Source organism: Ursus arctos, unplaced genomic scaffold (assembly GCF_023065955.2).
Source record: "Ursus arctos isolate Adak ecotype North America unplaced genomic scaffold, UrsArc2.0 scaffold_24, whole genome shotgun sequence".
Taxonomy (NCBI): Eukaryota; Metazoa; Chordata; class Mammalia; order Carnivora; family Ursidae; genus Ursus; species Ursus arctos.
Window position 1 is genome coordinate 41,861,058 of NW_026622919.1, and position 22,403 is coordinate 41,883,460.

At 39.3% G+C, this 22,403-nt stretch overlaps 1 protein-coding gene across 1 annotated transcript in view; it reads left to right on the plus strand.

Annotated features, from left to right (window-relative positions):
* The window catches only part of EFCAB5 (EF-hand calcium binding domain 5), a 186,755-nt gene that overhangs the window by 67,417 nt on the left and 96,935 nt on the right, over nucleotides 1–22,403 (plus strand). Inside the window, exons 6-7 of the mRNA XM_044390696.2 lie at nucleotides 9,106–9,262; nucleotides 18,270–18,318. Of these exons, the coding sequence (XP_044246631.1) occupies nucleotides 9,106–9,262; nucleotides 18,270–18,318 (206 nt within the window). The remainder of the gene's footprint in view (nucleotides 1–9,105; nucleotides 9,263–18,269; nucleotides 18,319–22,403) is intronic.

Consider the following 22,403-nt stretch of genomic DNA (forward strand, 5'->3'; position numbering starts at 1 on the left):
GCCAGATGCCCTCTCCTCTAATCCAGAGCGCCAGCTTTCTCTGTCTAGAACATCATTCCCCTCCTTTCTTGCTGGACAATTTTTCCTGTGCTTTAAGAATCAGCCCAAGTCAACTAATCTTTGATAAAGCAGGAAAAAACATCCGGTGGAAAAAAGACAGTCTCTTCAATAAATGGTGCTGGGAAAATTGGACAGCTACATGCAAAAGAATGAAACTTGACCACTCTCTCACACCATACACAAAGATAAACTCCAAATGGATGAAAGACCTCGATGTGAGACAGGAATCCATCAAAATCCTAGAGGAGAACATAGGCAGCAACCTCTACGACATCAGCCAAAGCAACCTTTTTCATGACACATCTCCAAAGGCAAGAGAAAGAGAAGATAAAATGAACTTGTGGGACTTCATCAAGATAAAAACCTTCTGCACAGCCAAGGAAACAGTCAAAAAAAACTAAGAGGCAGCCCACGGAATGGGAGAATATATTTGCAAATGATGCTACAGATAAAAGACTGGTATCCAAGATCTACAAAGAACTTCTCAAACTCAGTATGTGAGAAACAAACAAATCAAAAAATGGGCAGAAGATATGAACAGACACTTTTCCAATGATGACATACAGATGGCTAACAGACTCATGAAAATATGTTCAACATCATTAGCCATCAGGGAAATTCAAATCAAAACCACCTCAAGATATCACCTTACACCAGTTAGAATGGCAAAAATTGACAAGGCAAGAAACAACAATTGCAATCCTACATTGTTGGTGGGAATGCAAGTTGGTATAGCCGCTCTGGAAAACAGTGTGGAGGTCCCTTAAAAAGTTAAAAATTGAGCTACCCTATGACCCAGCAATTGCACTACTGGGTATTTACCCCAAAGATACAGATGTAGTGAAGAGAAGGGCCATATGCACCCCAATGTTCATAGCAGCATTGTCCGCAATAGCTAAATCATGGAAGGAGCCGAGATGCCCTTCAACAGATGACTGGATTAAGAAGTTGTGGTCCATATATACAATGGAATATTACTCAGCTATCAGAAAGAACGAGTTCTCAACATTTGCTGCAACATGGATGGCACTGGAGGAGATAATGCTAAATGAAATAAGTCAAGCAGAGAAAGACAATTATCATATGATTTCTCTCATCTATGGAACATAAGAACTAGGAAGATCGGTAGGGGAAGAAAGGGATCAAGAAAGGGGGGGTAATCAGAAGGGGGAATGAAACATGAGAGACTATGGACTCTGAGAAACAAACTGAGGGTTTCAGAGAGGAGGGGGATGGGGGAATGGGATAGACTGGTGGTGGGTAGTAAGGAGGGCACGTATAGCATGGTGCACTGGGTGTTATACGCAACTAATGAATCATCGAACTTCACATCAGAAACCACGGATGTACTGTATGGTGACTAACATAATATAATAAAAAAACATTAAAAAAAAAAAAAGAATCAGCCCAAGTAACTGGGTGCCTGGGTGGTGCAGTCTGTTGAAGGTCAGACTCTTGGTTTTGGCTCAGGTCCTGATCAGGATTGTGAGATCCAGCTAACCACACAGCATGGAGACTGCTTAGGGCTTTCTCTGCCCCACCCCTCCCCCACCCCTGTGCTTGCCCTGCCCCCCCCCAAATAAATACGAAAGAAAGAAAGAAGGAAAGGAAGGAAGGAAGGAAGGAAGGAAGGAAGGAAGGAAGGAAGGAAGGAAGGAAGGAAGGAAGGAAGAGTCAGTCCAAGTATCACTTCCTCTGGGATACCTTCTGTCATATCTGCTTTGGATTGGGTACTCTTTCTCTATATTCCTGAAGGACCTATAGGTTCATGTCAACTTTAGCACGTTATAATGTAATTGTTGATTTACCTCCCCATAATCTCTTTGAAGAGAAGGACTATTTTTCCATCGTATTTATGTTTCCAACACTGAGCACAGTGCTTGGCATGATAATATTTGTTATCTAACAAACATCAACAAATATTTGTTAGATAAATTTACTAATAATTTAGATTTATTGAGTTTTCACTCAGTTAGTATTTGTTGCATAACTACCACGTGCTCAGTGTTGAGCCATACCGTATAGGGAAAAAATACAAAATTTGGTTCTTGTCATGAGGAACTTACACACTCGAGTTGAAGAAATATAAGCAAAACATCTAAATTTATCAAAGCAGGTGTCCATATACATTTTCCCCACTTCCAACACACTTATCATTTTGTTCTATCAGGCTTTCATTCCAGGCTCTCTTCAATAAATGTCACTTATTGAGGTCACAATGTTCTCCATGTTTCTTAGTCTCATTTCTTTTCTTTTTCTTTTTTTAAAAAACATTTTATTTATTTATTTGACAGAGAGAGAGACAGTCAGAGAGAGAGGGAACACAGGCAGGGGGAGTGGGAGAGGAAGAAACAGGCTCCCAGCAGAGGATCCCAATGTGGGGCTCGATCCCAGGACCCCGGGATCACTCCCTGAGCCGAAGGCAGACACTTAATGACTGAGCCACCCAGGCGCCCCTAATCTTTTCATTTCTTAACTGAATTTTTATTTTTTGGGCATTGAGTTTGATGATTTCCTTATAGATTTTGGATACTAGCCCTTTATCTGATAAGGCATTTACAAATATCTTCTCCCAATGTGAAGGTTGCCTTTTAGTTTTGTTGATTGTTCCCTTTGCTATGCAGAAGCTTTTTGTACTGATGAAGTCCCAATAATTCATTTTTGCTTTTGTTTCTCTTGCCCCCGGAGATATATCTAGTAAGAAGTTGCTGTGACTGAGGTTACAGAGGTTGCTGCCTGTGTCCTATAGGATTTTGATGGATTCCTTTCTCACATTTAGGTCTTTCATCCATTTTGAATTTATTTTTGTGTATGGTGTAAGGAAGTAGTCCAGCTTCATTCTTCTGCATGTGGGTGTCCAATTTTCCCAACACCATTTGTTGAAGAGACTGCCTTTTTTTCCATTGGATATTCTTTCCTGCTTTGTCGAAGATGAGTTGACCATAGAGTTGAAGGTCTATTTCTGGGTTCTCTATTCTGCGTGTCTGTTTTTGTGCCAGTAACGTACTGTTTTGTTCATTACAGCTTTGTAATAGAACTTGAAGTCCAATTGTGATGCCTCCAGCTTTGGTTTTCTTTCTTTCTTTCTTTCTTTCTTTCTTTCTTTCTTTCTTTCTTTCTTTCTTTCCTTTCTTCTTTTTTAATTTAAATTTTTTATTATGTTATATTAGTCACCATACAGTATATCATTAGTTTTTGATGTAGTGTTCCATGATTCGTTGTTGGCGTATAACACCCAGTGCTCCATGCAATACGTGCCCTCCTTAATACCCATCACTGGCCTATCCCACTCCCCCCCACCCCCGAAGCCCTCAGTTCATTTCCTAGAGTCCATAGTCTCCAGCTTTGGTTTTCTTTTCCAATATTCCTTTGGCTATTTGGGGTCTTTTCTGGTTCCATACAAATTTTAGGATTGTGTGTTCCAGCTCTGTGAAAAATACTGGTGTTATTTTGATAGAGATTGCATTGAATGTGTAAATTGCTTTGGGTAGTATAGACATTTTAACAATATTTGTTCTTCCAATCCACGAGCATGAAATGTTTTTCCATTTTTTGGTGTGTCTTCTTCAATTTCTTTCATAAGTGTTCTATAGTTCTCAGAGTACAGATCTTTTACCTCTTTGGTTAGGCTTATTATTAGTTATCTTATGGGTTGATGCAACTGTAAATGGGATCAATTCCTTGAGTTTTCTTTCTGCTGCTTCATTACTGGTGTACAGGTATTCAGCAGACTTCTGTGCATTGAAATATCCTGCAACTTTGCTGAATTTCTGTACCAGTTCTAGCAATTATTTGGGCAGGTTTTTTGGGTTTTCTACATAGAGTATTAAAAAAAAAAGTTAATCTTACCATGTTTTTCCCCAATGTGGAACTTTTCAATGGTATCCATTTACTCTTAGGATAAAGACTAAAATCCCTAACTAGGCCTATAAGACTTTCCTTGTATGACCTTCCTCATCCCTAACATACTTTGCTGCTGCCTCTCTTCTTCTCACATTCTATACTCCAGGCACATAGGATTACTTTCAATTCTTCAAACATATTATACTTCTTTCCACATCAAGGTCTTGTCATATGCCATTCCCTCTGTATCATTCTTCTCCTTCCTATTTATTTTATCCCACCAATACTTTCCAGTTTAGCTCACATACCACTTCACTGTAAAATTGTTCCCTTTTATGCTCTCTCGTTGCATCCTGTGTTTCTTTTTTACTGCATTGATCAGAATTTTAATGGTTGTTTCCCTGCTATAATGGAAGCAGGAATTGTCAGTCATATTCATCTTCACATCTCTAGTATCTAATGCTCTGTTGTGTAAGTAATGCTCCATAAATATTTGTTAAATGAATTAACTAACTTATTCTAATCCTGTTTTTGCTTTCATGATGAAAGTTTTCTTGTGCGTGTGTGTGTGTTTTGCTTTTTTGTTTTTGTCTTTAGATACATATGATTATAATAAAATATGTCTTAATTTGGGGTAATTGAGTATTTAATTTTGAAATCTGTGGAATTAATTATCAGTATCTAATGCGGAAGCTATGATAAATATTTTTCATCACTTTTTAAAATTCTAAATAGGCCTAATTATTCATCTGTTCAAATATCATTGATTAATCAGTAACTTAGATTTTTCTTAAGTCATTACACCTTTCATCAAGAAACACCTTTCTTAAATCATTACACCTTTCATTATTCATTGCATAATAAGATATATATGAATATACAAAATATTAGAATTAAGTAAATATAATATTTAAGTAGACACATGTTATATATGGATTTTTATAGGAATACTCATCACAGATAATAATATGGACATCCTCCAAGAATGGCAAGAAGTCCAGTTTAGCTTTCTGAAACTAAGGTCACCAGAACTTAAAAACAAACAAAAACTGAATTTATTAACTTGCCAGGCAAGGCAATATACATCAGTGAAGAATTCACTGGCTAGCTTGCAGAGGGGGAAAATTCAGGAATTTTAAAAAGTGTTAGGAAGGGAGATTTATAATGTTTATACTTATAACAACTGAAAACTACCATACTGTATAGGACAGAATGAATCCATAGGTTTGTACATGATTGATTTAAACAAGTCCTATTGTTCAGCAGTCCAAAAAGAGTCTTCAGTTAGGTCCAGTTAATTGTATACTGGGGTCACTCCAAGTTTATGGTCAGTTCTCCACATAAGCTGGTTAGAACTGGTTTTGATGAAATACAACATTCAGTTTTAATATAATATAGGCAAATGTTGCTATAAGAAGGAGATGTTCCTTGTACTGCTTGAATGAATGGATAGAATTTGGATTGTCATAACTAGGCTAGGGAACATTTTTACTTCTAATTTTTGCGGGGGGAGGGGCAGAAGGAGAGGAAGAGAGAATCTTAAGCTGAGCATGGAGCTCGATCTCACAACCCTGAGATTATGACCTGAGCCAAAATCAGAAGTCGGATGCTTAGACGACTGAGCCACCCAGGTGCACCTACTTCTATTTTTTAATCAGTTAGATTTGTACTGTGCTTTTCTTTAAAACATCTCAAAATGCTTATTAAGATGGGGAAACCTTTCTTATTTAGCTTTTGCTACATAACAAAGTGCCTCGAAACTTGGTGGCTTAAATCAATAATAATTTATTTGCACACAATTTTGTGAGTTGATAACTTTGGGCTGGGCGTATGGTTCATCTCCATTCCACGTGGTATCAATTGGACTCACTAATACGTTGCAGTAATATGTTGGCTGTTTACAAAAGTAATGGAGGTAACTGGATCATCATGCAGCAGACTAGCACAGGCCCATTTCCAAGGTGGTGGTGGAAGGGCTTCTAAGTTCAATAAAAAAGGGCTAGCCCCAATGTTCAAACATTTTCTTTTTTTTCCAGTTTTGTTATGATATAATTGATAACATTTTTCAATTTCGGGTTGCATCATGTTTGCTAATGGCCCATTAGCCAAAGCAAGTCACTTGGCCACAGCCAGACACAAAGGATGCAGAAATAGATTCTGTCTCTTAATGGGAGAAGCTGCAAATCACATTGCCTACAAATGGACATGTGCACAGGAATGGGAAGAATTTGTGACTATTTTTGCGTTTTACCACATTTCAAATGTGAATTCATACTTAGAATCTGCTTGTAGTTTATGTCTACCCTACATTATGCAAAGTTAAGAATTTTGGATGCTATAAAGTTCTGTTGATTGAAGTACATATATAACCTCATGAGATAATGCAGACCACAGAAGTGAAATTTTATTCACTCCCTGAATGAGTTACATAATCAATTTAAAATCCATTTGGATTATATTTGGAGTCTTTTGTACAGTGGCCCTGAAATACAAACTAGGTTTTGTTTCTGTATTAATAAGAGGGAGGAAATGATGTCTGAGCAGAGACCTAAAGTATGTGGAGGATCTAGTGAAACAAAGAGAGGGAAAAAGTAATTTTAGGCAGAAACATGATAGAAACCCAGTTTTGTTCATTTTGTTCATTTTTGTATTTCAGTGATTGGTACACATGAGAATTTGGACATACCCAGTACTTATTATGCAATATTATTTACTTTTCTTTTTCTGCAATGGACCCTAAGCTTTATAATGGCAGCATCCATAGCAGGTGCCCACGAAATGTTTGCACAACAAATGAATAAATGATTGACTTAGTGAGTAAGTGTGTGTTTGAATGAATAATGAGAAAAGGCTAGAAGAAAGATCTAGAAGAAAGATACAAAGAATAGAAAGTCATGCAAGAATGAAGATGGAGGGCACCTGGGTGGCTCAGTTGTTAAGCGTCTGCCTTCAGCTCAGGACGTGATCCCAGGGTCCTGGGATCGAGCCCCACATCAGGCTCCTCCACTGGGAAGCCTGCTCCTTCCTCTCCCACTTCCCCTGTTTGCGTTCCCTCTTTCGCTGGCTGTCTTTCTCTCTGTCAAATAAATGAATAAAATCTTTTTTAAAAAAACTTTTAAAGTTTTTAAGAATGAAGATAGAAATTGGGGAGAATGCTGTATAGAAAGAAGAAAGAGGGGAAAGAAGGAGAGACAGAGAAGGAGAGGAAGAGATAGGTAAAGCGGCAGAGGGAGAAAGAGTGGTGGAAGGACAGGAGAGCCAGCAGAGAAGAGACAGGTGGAACTGAGATCAGTGTAGAGGTTTGGCTCCTTTCATTTGCATCAGAGAAACTTAGCACTTCCTTTAAAACACTAATTAATCTTCCAGCAGCTCAGAAACAGGTCCTTCTGTACTATTAAGCCTGTTTTTATTTTCAAGCTTCAAAGTTTATTTTTGAAGGCCTATTTACCTCGAGAATTTTGAAGGCCTTATACGGGCATAATAAAGAAATGACAGATTTGATGGATTCTTCTGGATTATTAGAGGTATCCAATTTACTAGTCCCTAGTGAAAAGTCTTTTGCATTTCCAAATCTGTCAGATCGCCTTAGTCATTTTACTTTGAAAGATGAAGACCTGCTTCAAACAAACTGTATTTGAAACCAGCAGCTATTTTGATTATTCTGAGTCATTTTGGTGTTTCAATCAAAACCAGTTCAGGGCTTTTGAAGTCGTAATAAGGATGACGAATATGGGAACAATTAAAATCATGATACTTCTCCATTTGCAAACTGGGTGATATAGCTCTATCTGAATATACGGATGACTATTATGTTTAGAGCCTGTCTTTAAGTGTTTGACTCTAGATGTTTAAAGGAAATATATATCCCTAGACAGAAATCAAAAGTTTGGTCTGAGGCATCAGAATTACCTAAGATGCTGGTTATAAATGCAGCTTCTAGGCTTCCACTATGGACTTGGAATTAGAATCTTTCCAGATGATTTCTGCATCCAGAGAAGAGAGAGCCCCACCACTGTAAGGCCTGAGTGCATTCGGCTTTGCTTTTACATATATGTGGCAGCTTCTAGGGCTATTTTTAGTACTTCCCATGTATGGTATTTTGTTGGGTAAAATAAGGCCCACCTCTATAAAAAGTCAAATAATACTAGAACACAGCCTATGATTAAGCCAAATTCATTAAGTGCTGTGGGGAAGAAGGGTCACCTCAGGCCTAAACCAAGGAAGATCTCATGGGGGACGGCCTGGGTGGCTCAGTCGGTTAAGCATCTCCCTTCGGCTCAGGTCATGATCACAGGGTCCTGGGATGGAGACTGGAATCAGGCTCTGTGCTCGGCAAGGAGTCTGCTTGTCCTTCTCCCTCTCCGTCTGTGCTCTCTCTCTCTTTCTGTCTCAAAAAAATAAGTAAATTCTTTTTTTAAAAAAAGGAAGATCTCATGGAGTAAAAACAGGAATAAAATTTATTTTTATTTTTTTATTTATTTTTTATTTTTTAAAGATTTTATTTATTTGACAGAGAGAGAGGCAGTGAGAGAGAGAGAACACAAGCAGGGGGAGTGGGAGAGGGAGAAGCAGGCTTCCCACTGAGCAGGGAGCCCGATGCGGGGCTCGATCCCAGAACTCTGGGATCATGACCCGAGCTGAAGGCAGACGCTTAATGACTGAGCCACCCAGGTGCTCCTATTTTTAAGATTTATTTATTTATTTGAGAGAGAGAGAGCACAAACAGGAGGGGAAGGGGGTGAGGGAGAGAGAATCTCGAGCAGACTCCATACTGATCATGGAACCCCCCGCAGGCCTGATCTCATGACCCTGAGATCACCACCTGAGCTGAAATGAAGAGTCAGGGGCTTAACTGACTGAGCCAACCAGGCTCCTCTATTATTTATTTATTTTTTAAAGATAGGAACAAAGTTTAAATGAGGCTCTGGATTCTTCTTTTCTGTCATTTGAACAATCTGAATGAAATTCAATGAACTTTTTTTTTTTAATTTGACAGAGAGGGAGAACACAAGTAGGGGAAGCAGCAGGCAGAGGGAGAGGGAGAAGCAGGCTCCCCACTGAGCAGCAAGCCCAGCGCAGGGCTCAATCCCAGGACTCTGGGATCATGACCTGGGCTGCAGGTAGCTGCTTAACGACTGAGCCACCCAGGCGCCCCAAATTCAATGGCCTTAACTTAATGTCTTTTATTTCAACATCCTTTAGAATAAGCAAGATGAAGGAGAGTATTAAACAGAAACGAGAACAAAGACAATGCATAAAAGAAGTCAAAGTCCAGGTGGCCAATACACGGAAGCAGGCCCTGCAGGACCAGTTCAGTGAATGGATTCTAGACCCCAAAGGAATGATTCCCCTGGTAGTGGTAAGAAAGGAAGAGATTGTGAAGGGTAGGTGGCGTGGGTGATAAGATGATGATTGCAGCAATATTGAGGGGAGGGCTAGAAATCAACCTCTGAATTTTCAGTCTTGCTGAGGTAAGCTGATTCCTGACCTGTCTGGTCCATGAGAGTCAGTTTCTTCAATTTTCTCTTGAGCATTTAAAAAAAAAATTCTAGCTAGATTTCTAAAATATTGACTCTGGCTGAGGTTCCCAAACTCTTTGTTATGGATAGGCATAGCTTTCATTTGTTTCTTTGTTTGTTTTTTTGTATGTGAGTGACTACTTCTATAGACTAAAAGCATGTGTTTTTTAGCTTCAGAAATGACTGTACTCTAACAGTTAAACATTTTCTCTTAGGTGTATATAGATGTGAGAACATTTATTGGTTAGATACAATGCCAAGCATATTTTCAATTCAAAGTGAATTATTAAAAATGACCAAGGAAGACAAGCCACAGACTGGGAGAAAATATTTGCAAAAAAGATACCTGATAAAGGACTATTATTCAAGGTTCCGATTCCAAGATGGCGGAGGAGCAGGAGACCTAAAATTCGTCTGGTCCCAGGAATTCAGCTAGAGAGCTACCAAACCATTCTGAATACCTATGAACACAACTGGAGAACAAAGAAAAGAGTAGCAGAAACCCTACGAACAGAAAAGTGACCACTTTCTGCAAGGAGGAGAAAAGATGGTGGAGGAGTAGGGGACGCCTTTCTCAGCGGGTCCCCTGAGTCGAGCTGGATAGGTACCAGACCATCCTGAACACCCACGGAATCAGCCTGAGACACAGGAAGATACACCTGGATCTCTACAAATGAACATCTCCAGAGCTGAATATCGAGGTACAAAACAGGAAGCCGTGAATCCGTGCACAGATATTGGAAGATAAACGGAAGGGGGAGGGAGCCACCGTGCTAGGGCACTGGGAAGCAGTAGCCACATGTGTTGGGGAGCGGGCCGGACTCGCAGACTGGCACCCACGAGAGAGCAGACTGAGACCGTGAGCCTGGGAGCGCGCGTGACCAGTCTGAAAACTGGTGCTCCAGAGAGCGTGCGAACCACGCTGAAACAGGGAGCTCAGGAGCACGTACGGGAACCAGGGCGGCTGGCGGTGTTAGAAGCACAAAGGACAGAGACGTGCCAGCCCTGGAAGTGAGGGCTGGGAGAGCAGCTGTGGGACGCACAACCCGGGACGCTACGGGGTTTTTAGCAGCACCAACAGAAACAGAGTTAAAGTGGCTGGGAGAGCTCAGTGGAGAGCGGACTGCGATCTCTCTGTTCTGAGACAGAGGCTAGGATTCGGCCACTGCTGCTCTGACTCTCAAAAGAGTCACAGAAAACTGCCACGGAAAGCTGCCAGAGAACAAAAGCCCGGAAATACTAGTTCATATTGTGCCCATCCCCATCCCCCCTTGCAGGGGACAGGGCGACTCTACCCAAACAGGGTGGCCTGACTATCAGCGTAGCAGGCCCCTCCCCCAGAAGGCAGGCTGAAAAATCAAGAAGCCCACATCCCTAAGGTCCCTATAAACCAAGTGCACACTGCCTGGGTCCTGGTCAATAATTTGGGCTCTGGGTATCCCCACAACCTCTCCTCATCAGAATGACAAGGAGGAGAAATCCCCCCCAGCAAAGAAAAGATAATGAGTCTGTGGCCTCTGCCACAGAACTGATGGATATAGATATAACCAAATTGTCAGAAATGGAGTTCAGAGTAACAATGGTCAAGATGATGTGTAGGCTTGAAAAATATATTAATGAAAATATTAACGAGAATAGAGATTCTCTAAGGGTGGAAATGAGAGTGAATCTGGCAGAAATTAAGAATGCTATGAATCAAATGCAGTCTAAACTGACGCTCTGACAGCCAGGGTAAATGAGGCAGAAGAACGAATTAGTGAATTGGAGGATGGGATGGTAGAAGAGAAAGTTAAAACAGAAACTTGGCTCAAAAAAATCCAATCTCAAGAATGTAGATTACGGGAGATTACTGACTCAATGAAACGTTCCAGTGTCAGAATCATTGGCATCCCCAAGGGGGTGGAGAAAGAGAGAGGTCTAGAAGAGATATTTGAACAAATTGTAGCTGAGAACTTCCCTAATTTGGCAAAGTAAACAAGCATTTGTGTCCAAGAGGCAGAGAGGATCCCTCCCAAGATCAATGAGAGCAGACCTACACCACGTCACGTAATAGTGCAATTCGCAAATATTAGATCCAAGGATACAGTCTTGAAAGCAGCCAGGGGGAAGAAAACTCTCATGTACAGAGGGAGAAATATCAGAATGACGTCAGACCTGTCTACAGAGACCTGGCAGGCCAGGAAGGGTTGGCAAGGTATTTTCAAAGCTCTAACTGAGAAGAACATGCAGCCAAGAATCCTTTATCCAGCAAGGCTGTCATTCAGAATTGATGGAGAGACGAGGACCTTCCAAGACTGGCAGAAACTGAAAGAATATGTGACCACCAAACCAGCCCTACAAGAAATATTAAGGGGGGTTCTATAAAAGTAAAAACCCCAAGAGTGATACAGAACAGAAAGTCACAATCTGTAGAAAAAAAGACTTCACAGGCAACATGACATCATTAAAATCATAATTCTCAATAATCACTCTCAATGTGAATGGCCTAAATACTCCCATAAATGCAATAGAGTTGCAGATTGGATAAAAAGACATGACCCATCCATTTGCTGTCTACAAGAGACTCATTTTGAACCTAAAGATACATCCAGACTGAAAGTGAAGGGTTGGAAAACCATTTTTCATGCCAATGGACCCAAAAGAAAGCTGGGGTAGCAATTTTCATATCAGACAGATTAGATTTTAAACTAAAGACTGTTGTTAGAGATACAGAAGGACACTATATTATTCTTAAAGGTTGTATCCAACAAGTGGATATGACAATTATAAATATCTATGTTCCCAACAGGGGAGCAGCTAGATACACAAGCCAACTCTTAACCAGAATAAAGAGACAAATAGATAATGATACGTTAATAGTGGGGGACCTCAACACTCCGCTCTCAGCAATAGACAGATCACCTAAGCAGAAAATCAACAAAGAAACAAGAGCTTTGAATAATATACTGGACCAGATGGACCTCATAGATATATATAGAACACTACACACCAGAACAACAGAATACTCATTCTTTTCGAATGCCCATGGAACTTTCTCCAGAATAGACCATATATTGTGTCACAAAACAGGTCTCAACTGATACCAAAAGACTGAGATTATTCCCTGCATATTCTCAGACCACAGGGCTTTGAAACTGGGATTCAATCACAAGGAAAAATTTGGAAGAAACTTGAACACTTGGAAACTAAGAACCACCCTGCTCAAGAATGATTGGGTAAACCAGGAAATTAAACATCAGTTTAAACAATTTTTGGAGATGAATGAAAATGAAAACACATCATTCCAAAACCTATGGGACACTGCAAAGGCGGTCCTAAGGGGAAAATACATAGCCATCCAAGCCTCACTCAAAAGAATAGAAAAATCTAAAATGCAGTTTTTATATTCTTACCTCAAGAAGCTGGAGCTGGAACAGAAGAACAGGCCTAACCCATGTATGAGAAGGCAGGTGATCAAGATGAGAGCAGAGATCAATGAATTAGAAACCAGGAGCATAGTAGAGCAGATCAATAGAACTAGAAGCTGGTTCTTTGAAAGAATAAATAAGATCGATAAGCCACTGGCCAGATTTATTCAAAAGGATAGAGAAAGGACCCAAATTAATAAAATTATGAATGAAAGGGAGAGATCACAACCAACACCAAGGAAATAGGAAGGATCATTAGAAACTTTTATCAACAGCTTCATGCCAATAAATTAAACAACCTGGAAGAAATGGAAGCCTTCCTGGAAACCTATAAACTGCCAAGACTGAAACAGGAAGAAATTGATTATTTAAACAGACCAATTAATTATGAAGAGATTGAAGTAGTGAAAAAAACCTCCCCAAAAGCAAGAGTCCAGGGCCTGACGGATTCCCCGGGGAATTCTACCAAACATTCAAAGAAGAAATAATACCTATTCTCCTGAAGCTGTTTCAAAAAATAGATGACACTGGAGGAGATAATGCTAAGTGAAATAAGTCAAGCAGAGAAAGACAATTATAATACGGTTTCTTTCATCTATAGAACATAAGAACTAGGAAGATAGGTAGGAGAAGAAAGGGATAAAGAAAGGGGGGGTAATCAGAAGGGGGAATGAAGCATGAGAGACTATGGACTCTGAGAAACAAACTGAGGACTTCAGAGGGGAGGGGGGTGGGGGAATGGGATAGGCTGGTGATGGGTAGTAAGGAGGGCACGTATTGCATGGTGCACTGGGTGTTATACACAACTAATGAATCATTGAACTTTACATCAAACACCAGGGATGTACTGTATGGTAACTAACATAATATAATAAAAAAATATTATTTAAAAAAAAACAAAACAAAAAACAAAAAATAGAAACAGAAGGAAAACTACCAAACTCATTCTATGAGGCCAGTATTACCTTGATCCCCAAACCAGGCAAAGACCCCATCAAAAAGGAGAATTACAAACCGATATCCCTCATGAATATGGACGCCAAAATTCTCAACAAGATCCTAGCTAATAGGATCCAACAGTACATTAAAAGGACTATCCATCAAGACCAAGTGGGATTCATCCCTGGGATGCAAGGGTGGTTCAACATTTGCAAATCTATCAGTGTCTTAGATTTCATCCAGAAAGAAAAATTCAAAAATCATGTGATTCTCTCAATAGATGCAGAAAACGCATTTGACAAAATACAGCATCCTTTCCTGTTTAAAACCCTTCAGAGTGTAGGGATAAAGGGTACATTCCTCAATCTCATAAAAACCATCTATGAAAAGCCTACAGCAAATATCATTCTCAATGAGGAAAAGCTGGAAGCCTTTCCCTTAAGATCAGGAACACGACAAGGATGCCCATTCTCACCACTATTATTCAACATAGTACTAGAAGTCCTTGCAACAGCAATCAGACAGCAAAAAGGGATAAAAGGTATCCAAATCAGCAAAGAAGTCAAAATGTCTCTCTTCGCAGATGACATGATACTCTGTGTGGAAAACCCAAAAGAATCCACTCCCAAACTATTAGAAGTTATAGAGCAATTCAGTAATGTGGCAGGATACAAAATCAATGCTCAGAAATCAGTTGCATTTCTATACAAGAAATTTGAGACTGAAGAGAGAGAAATTAGGGAATCCATCCCATTTACAATAGCACCAAAAACCATACGTTACCTTGGAATTAACTTAACCAGAGACGTAAAGGACCTATATTCTAGAAACTATAAATCACTCTTGAAAGACATTGAGAAAGACACAAAAAGATGGAAAAATATTTCATGCTCATGGATCAGAAGAATTAACATAGTTAAAATGTCCATGCTACCCAGAGCAATCTACACTTTCAATGCTATCCTGATCAAAATACCGATGACATTTTTCAAAGAACTGGAACAAATAGTCCTTAAATTTGTATGGAACCAGAAAAGGCCCCGAATCACCAAGGAACTGTTGAAAAGGAAAAACAAAGCTGGGGGCATCACAATGCCGGATTTCGAGCTGTACTACAAAGCTGTGATCACAAAGACAGCATGGTACTGGCACAAAAATAGACACATAGACCAATGGAACAGAATAGAGAACCCAGAAATGGACCCTTGGCTCTTTGGGCAACAAATCTTTGATAAAGCAGGAAAAAACATCCGGTGGAAAAAAGACAGTCTCTTCAATAAATGGTGCTGGGAAAATTGGACAGCTACATGCAAAAGAATGAAACTTGACCACTCTCTCACACCATACACAAAGATAAACTCCAAATGGATGAAAGACCTCGATGTGAGACAGGAATCCATCAAAATCCTAGAGGAGAACATAGGCAGCAACCTCTAGACATCGGCCAAAGCAACCTTTTTCATGACACATCTCCAAAGGCAAGAGAAAGAGAAGATAAAATGAAATTGTGGGACTACATCAAGATAAAAATCTTCTGCACAGCCAAGGAAACAGTCGAAAAAACTAAGAGGCAGCCCAAGGAATGGGAGAATATATTTGCAAATGAGGCTACAGATAAAAGACTGGTATCCAAGATCTACAAAGAACTTCTCAAACTCAATACATGAGAAACAAACAAATGATAAAATGGGCAGAAGATATGAACAGACACTTCTCTAATGATGACATACAAATGGCTAACAGACACATGAAAAAATGTTGAACATCATTAGCCATCAGGGAAATTAAAATCAAAACCACCTCGAGATACCACCTTACACTATTTAGAATGGCAAAAATAGACAAGGCAAGAAACAACAATTGCTGGAAAGGATGTGGAGAAAGGGGATCCCTCCTACATTGTTGGTGGGAATGCAAGTTGGTACAGCCACTTTGGAAAACAGTGTGGAGGTCTCTTAAAAAGTTAAAAATTGAGCTACCCTATGATCCAGCCATTGCACTACTGGGTATTTACCCCAAAGATACTGACGTAGTGAAGAGAAGGGCCATATGCACCCCAATGTTCATAGCAGAATTGTCCACAATAGCTAAATTATGGAAGGAGCCGAGATGCCCTTCAACAGATGACTGGATTAAGAAGTTGTGGTCCAGGGGCACCTGGGTAGCGCAGTCGTTAGGCGGCTGCCTTTGGCTCAGGGCGTGATCCTGGCGTTCCGGGATCGAGCCCCATATCAGGCTCCTCCACTATGAGCCTGCTTCTTCCTCTCCCACCCACCCCCGCTGTGTTCCCTCTCTCGCTGGCTGTCTCTCTGTCACATAAATAAATAAAAAAATCTTAAAAAAAAAAAAAAGAAGTTGTGGTCCATATATACAATGGAATATTGCTCAGCCATCAGAAAGAATGATTACCCAACATTTGCAGCAACATGGATGGGACTGGAGGAGATTATGCTAAGTGAAATAAGTCAAGCAGAGAAAGACAATTATCATATGTTTTCACTCATTTATGGAACATAAGAAATAGGAAGATCAGTAGGAGAAGGAAGGGAAGAATGAAGGGGGTGGTAAACAGAAGGGGGAATGAACCACGAGAGACTGTGGACTCTGGGAAACAAACTGAGGGCTTCAGAGGGGAGGGGCATGGGAGATTGGGATAGGCTGGTGATGGGTATTAAGGAGGGCACATATTGCATGGTGCACTGGTGTTATATGCAAATAATGAATCATGGAACATTGCATCAAAAACTGGGAATGTACTGTATGGTGACTAATATAACAAAATAAAAATTAAAAAAAAAACGACTTTCAACCCCCAAGTAAATAATTTTAAAATAAAAAAAGGACTATTATTTGAAATATGCGAAGACTACATCAAAACCTAATGATGTATTGTGTGTGTGTGTGTGTGTGTGTGTGTGTATAAAAGAACTATTAAAACTCAACAATAAGAAAATGTAAAAAGCTGATTTAAAAAATGGGTAAAAGACCTGAACAGACACTTCACCAAAGACATATAGATGGCAAACAAGCATGTGAAAATATGCTCCACACTTGTTATCAAGGAAATGCAAATTAAAACAATGAGATACCACTACACACCTATCACAATGGTCAAAATCTGGAACCTTGACAACAGCAAATGCTGACAAAGAGGCACAGCAACTGGTGGGAATTGTTGGTGATAACACAAAATGGTACAACCACTTTGGAAGACAGTTTGCAGTTTCTTATAAACCAAACACACTGTTATTATATGATCCAGCTATCATGCTTATTGGTATTTACCCAAAGGAGTTGGAAACTTATGTCCACACAAAAACCTGCATGTGGATTTTTATAGCAGCTTTATTCATAATTACCAAAACTTGGAAACAACCAAGATTTCCCTCAGTGGTTGAATGGATAAATAAACTATGGTACATCCAAACAATGGAATATTATTCAGCACTAAAAAGAAAGGAGCTTAAAAAATAATAAAATAAAAATAAAAATAAAAATAAATGAGCTAGCAAGCTGTGAAAAGACATGGAAAAACTTTAAATGTGTATTATTAAGTGAAAGGGGTCAATCTGAAAAGGCTACATACTATATGATTCCACCTTTATGACATTCTGGAAAAGGTAAAACTATGGAGACAGTAAAAAGATCAGTGGTTTCCAGGAGTAAAGGCAGAAGAAGGGATGAATAAGCAGAGCACAGAGGATTTTTAGTGTGATGAAACAATTCTGTATAACACAATAACGAGGGATACACGTCATGATACATTTGCCAAAACCCATAAAATGTACAAGATCAAGAGTGATTCCTATTGTAAACTATAGACTTTGGGTGATTGTTGGTTCATTGATTGTAACAAAGGTACTACTCTGGTAGAAGATGTTGATAGTGGGGAAGCTGTGTATGTGGAGGGGGGCAGGGAGTACACGGAAACTCTGTACTTTCTGCTCGATTTCTCTGTGAACCTAAAACTGCTCTAAAAAGAATCAGGTCTACCTTTTTTAAAGAAAGCTCTATGCCAGTGTGGGGCGTGCACTCACAACTTGGAGATCAAGAGTCATAAACTCTACCAACTGAGCTAGCCAGGAGTTCCTCAAATCTATTTTTTAAAAATGGACCAAGGAGAACCCAGACATTTTGTTTTTAGTATTTGACAAACAAGGAATTGCAGAGGATTCTTTGGATTGCCAAGCTGGTTGCCAAAGATGCCAGTGTCTGAGGGTTGCTAGAAATGTCCTTGGAGGGGGCGAAATAGGATCACTCTCAGCAGCCTACTCCTCACACAGAGCGTTCTCAATGGGAATCATTGAGGATATGTATGAAAAAACATTTGACATGCCTTTAAGTAGTCTATGAACTAAATGTTAATTATTACTAGTTCTGTCCCTGGGTTAGAAGGATTACTCAAAACTTAAATGGAAAGACTCTAGATGGCTTTTAGTCTAAAATACTAAATATATGACAACTGAGAAATAATACATGGTCTATTTTCTTTGATTTGCAGATTCAGAATGCTCTTCATGAATTTTTTCAAAATCCAGATTTCCAGCTTGGTAAACCTGCCTATTTCTGTAGTATTTCTCTTTTTTCCCTCTTTAATAGAGGTGGAGGGGGTTGAGAGGACAGAGGCTGGATTAAGATGAAGAGTCAATATTGAGATATATGTTATTCAAAGTTCTTATACATGTACTTTGGGTCTTTTGCTCTTTCCAGATGGAGAATGTAGGAAAACAGAAAAGCAGTGATTTTTGATCCTTTTAGTCGAGTGCTCCGTTTTATTATAAATACTCTGTATTATCCTTTTATCATCCCATCAAGTTCCTAGAAAATATTACTTACATACACAGAATTTAAAAGAGAGGTATAATGTCCTAACTGTGATATAAAGGAAAAATACAAGGAAAGGGATAAGAAAATTATAGGTACTGTATTTCAGTGTATAAATGTTCGATTATAACTTCACTAGAAGACATAATGTATCAGACATTTGTACTTACTTATAATGAATGTTTAGACAAAAGAAAACTAAAATTATATCAAATTGACAATTTTCTTTGTATTTGACATTTTGAAATAAGGGCAAAATGAATGATTTGTATGTATATATTGGATCCCCATAAACAGGAGAGCTACAAATGCAGACTGACGCAGCTGTGTTGTATTGGAGTTCAGACACAACTTAGGACATTATCTCCCATTACATCATTTTCTGAAATGGTGGACAACTCTTTTTTTTTTTATGTTTTTTTATTATATTATGTTAGTCACCATACAGTACATCCCCGGTTTCCGATGTAAAGTTCGATAATTCATTAGTTGCGAATAACACCCAGTGCACCATGCAATACGTGCCCTCCTTACTACCCATCACCAGTCTATCCCATCCCCCTACCCCCCTCCCCTCTGAGGCCCTCAGTTTGTTTCTCATAGTCCATAGTCTCTCATGTTTGATTCCCCTTTCTTATTACCCCCCCCTTTCTTTATCCCTTTCTTCCCCTACCGATCTTCCTAGTTCTTATGTTCCATAGATGAGAGAAATCATATGATAATTGTATTTCTCTGCTTGACTTATTTCACTTAGCAATATCTCTTCCAGTGCCGTCCATGTTGCAGCAAATGTTGAGAATTCGTTCTTCCTGATAGCTGAGTAATATTCCATTGTATATATGGACCACAACTTCTTAATCCAGTCATCTGTTGAAGGGCATCTTGGCTCCTTCCACGATTTAGCTATTGTGGACAATTCTGCTATGAACATTGGGGTGCATATGGCCCTTCTCTTCACTACGTCTGTATCTTTGGGGTAAATACCCAGTAGTGCAATGGCTGGGTCATAGGGTAGCTCAATTTTTAACTTTTTAAGGGACCTCCACACTGTTTTCCAGAGTGGCTATACCAACTTGCATTCCCACCAACAATGTAGGAGGGATCCCCTTTCTCCACATCCTCTCCAGCAATTGTTGTTTCTTGCCTTGTCAATTTTTGCCATTCTAACTGGCGTAAGGTGGTATCTCAGTGTGGTTTTGATTTGAATTTCCCTGATGGCTAATGATTTTGAACATTTTTTCATGTGTCTGTTAGCCATTTGTATGTCATCATTGTAAAAGTGTCTGTTCATATCTTCTGCCCATTTTTTGATTTGCTTATTTGTTTCTCGTGTATTGAGTTTGAGAAGTTCTTTGTAGATCTTGGATACCAGTCCTTTATCTGTAGTGTCATTTGCAAATATATTCTCCCATTCTGTGGGCAGCCTCTTAGTTTTTCTGACTGTTTCCTTGGCTGTGCAGAAGCTTTTTATCTTGATGAAGTCCCATAAATTCATTTTATCTTTTGTTTCTCTTGCCTTTGGAGATGTGTCATGAAAAAGGTTGCTTTGGCCGATGTCGTAGAGGTTGCTGCCTATGTTCTCCTCTAGGATTTTGATGGATTCCTGTCTCACATTGAGGTCTTTCATCCATTTGGAGTTTATTTTTGTGTATGGTGTGAGAGAGTGAAATGGCGGACAACTCTTGGTAAAGTTTCAGAAGGAAGCAAAGTACAATTCATTCTCAAATTTTCATAGTAGTTAAAGTCTGGGAAATTTTAACAATAAAAAATATTCTCTGCATTTATATGTAAAACAGTTTCTAGACTCAAGTTTATTATAAGCAGATTTTTCCCCTATTTGAATATCTAGCAGGAGGGGAAAAGTCTTTATTGTGCAGGAATTGCAGGATTTCCTTTTTATTTTATTTTATTATTTTATTATTATTTTTAAAGGTTTACCTGTTTATTTGAGAGAGAGAGAGAGCAAGGGCAGGGGGAGGGGCAGAGGAAGAGGGAGAGAATCCTCAAGCAGACTCCCCGCTGAGCGTAGAGCCAAACACAGGGCTCCATCCCAGGACCCCGAGATCACCTGAGCAAAATCAAAAGTCGGATGCTCAACCAACTGAGCCACCCAGGTGCCTCAGGAGTTGCAGGATTTCTGATCCTACCCCTACTCCCTATCATTGTGCCAACAAAAACTCAAGCTATGAATTCCCACCGTGCTCCCTGGGGATAGAGACAGTGCTACACCTATACAGAACCACAGATTTTGATGCTTTTATTTTCAGAATTGTTTCCTCATTGAGATTAAGCAAAAAATTCTGACTCGTAGGGGCATCTGGCTGGCTCAGTTGGAAGAACATGCGACTCTTGATCTTGGCATTGTGAGTTGGAGCTCCACGCTGGGTGTAGAGATTACTAAAAAAAATAAATAAACTTAAAAAAAAATTCTGACTTGTAGAATAAAGCACTAGAGTTTAAGTCCTGAGATCATACATAATTTACATCCAAATGATTTTTTTCAATTGATTTTTTATCACTATTACATTGATAACAATAAATTGTCTAAAATCTATTCTCACTTTTAAAAATAAAATATGCTTCCCATCTTCCTGGTCACTGGTCCCCAAACATGATTTGGGCCTTGCTGACCACCCTTTCTGCCACCTGTTCTTCATGGTTAGCAGAATTCTTCATGGTTAGCACAACCTCAACTCCTCTTTCAGAAAATCTTTGAGATAAGTTCTTTTATTCATTTACTTTTTGATGAAGGTACAGAAGGAGGGAGTGAAGAGAGCTCTATTTGAGACTGTGGTAAAATTAGAGAAATTCCAGACCATTTTCTCTTCTCACCTATACTATCTCAGATGTTCTGTACCATTCATTCATTCATTAAATATTTATTAATAATAATTATTAATCAATAACAATTATTCAATATTTATTAAGCCCCCACCTAGTTCCAGATACTGTGTTGGGGTAGAGGATGTGAAGAGGACTAAGGCATTTTTCCTCTCCTTAAGTTCCTCAAAGTCTGGCCAGGGGACAGACACATACACTTAATAACAGCTGTTACCATTAGAAACTAGTGTGGCTTGCATAATCTTCCAGAGCTTGGGGGGAGGTCTGGGATGAGGATAACAGCATCTAATGCATAAGCCTATGCTAGAATTTATACAGTCTTCTTATGACAGTAACTGATATCTCATAATAAGCAGTTACAAAAATCAAGAGTGACTAAAGAATCTATATGTACCAGCCCATGATAGGCAGAAGGAGTTGGGGTTAGAAGTAGGAGAGGAAGTCAGTGCTTTCATCATGAACTTTTACACAGTTTGTTTGTTTCTTATTAAGGTCAATAAAGATTACATAATTGTCATATCAAAAGGAGGTTTAAAAAATCTTTATTTGAGGGGCGCCTGGGTGGCGCAGTCGTTAAGCGTCTGCCTTCGGCTCAGGGCGTGGTCCCGGAGTCCTGGGATCGAGCCCCACATCGGGCTCCTCCACTAGGAGCCTGCTTCTTCCTCTCCCACTCCCCCTGCTTGTGTTCCCTCTCTCGCTGGCTGTCTCTCTCTATCAAATAAATAAATAAAATCTTTAAAAAAAAACTTTATTCGAACTAACTGCCGCATTTACCATTATTGATCACTCTGTTATTCATGAAACTCTTTTTTTCTTGGCTTTTGTGATATCATCCTTTCTTGATTTTTCATCTATCATTGATCACCTCTTAGCATTTTTGTTTCTTGGTTCTTCTTTTATTTGTACCTTAAATGTTTTCAGAGTTTTCTCTTTGGCGCTATTATCATTTTACACATTATACACACTAGCT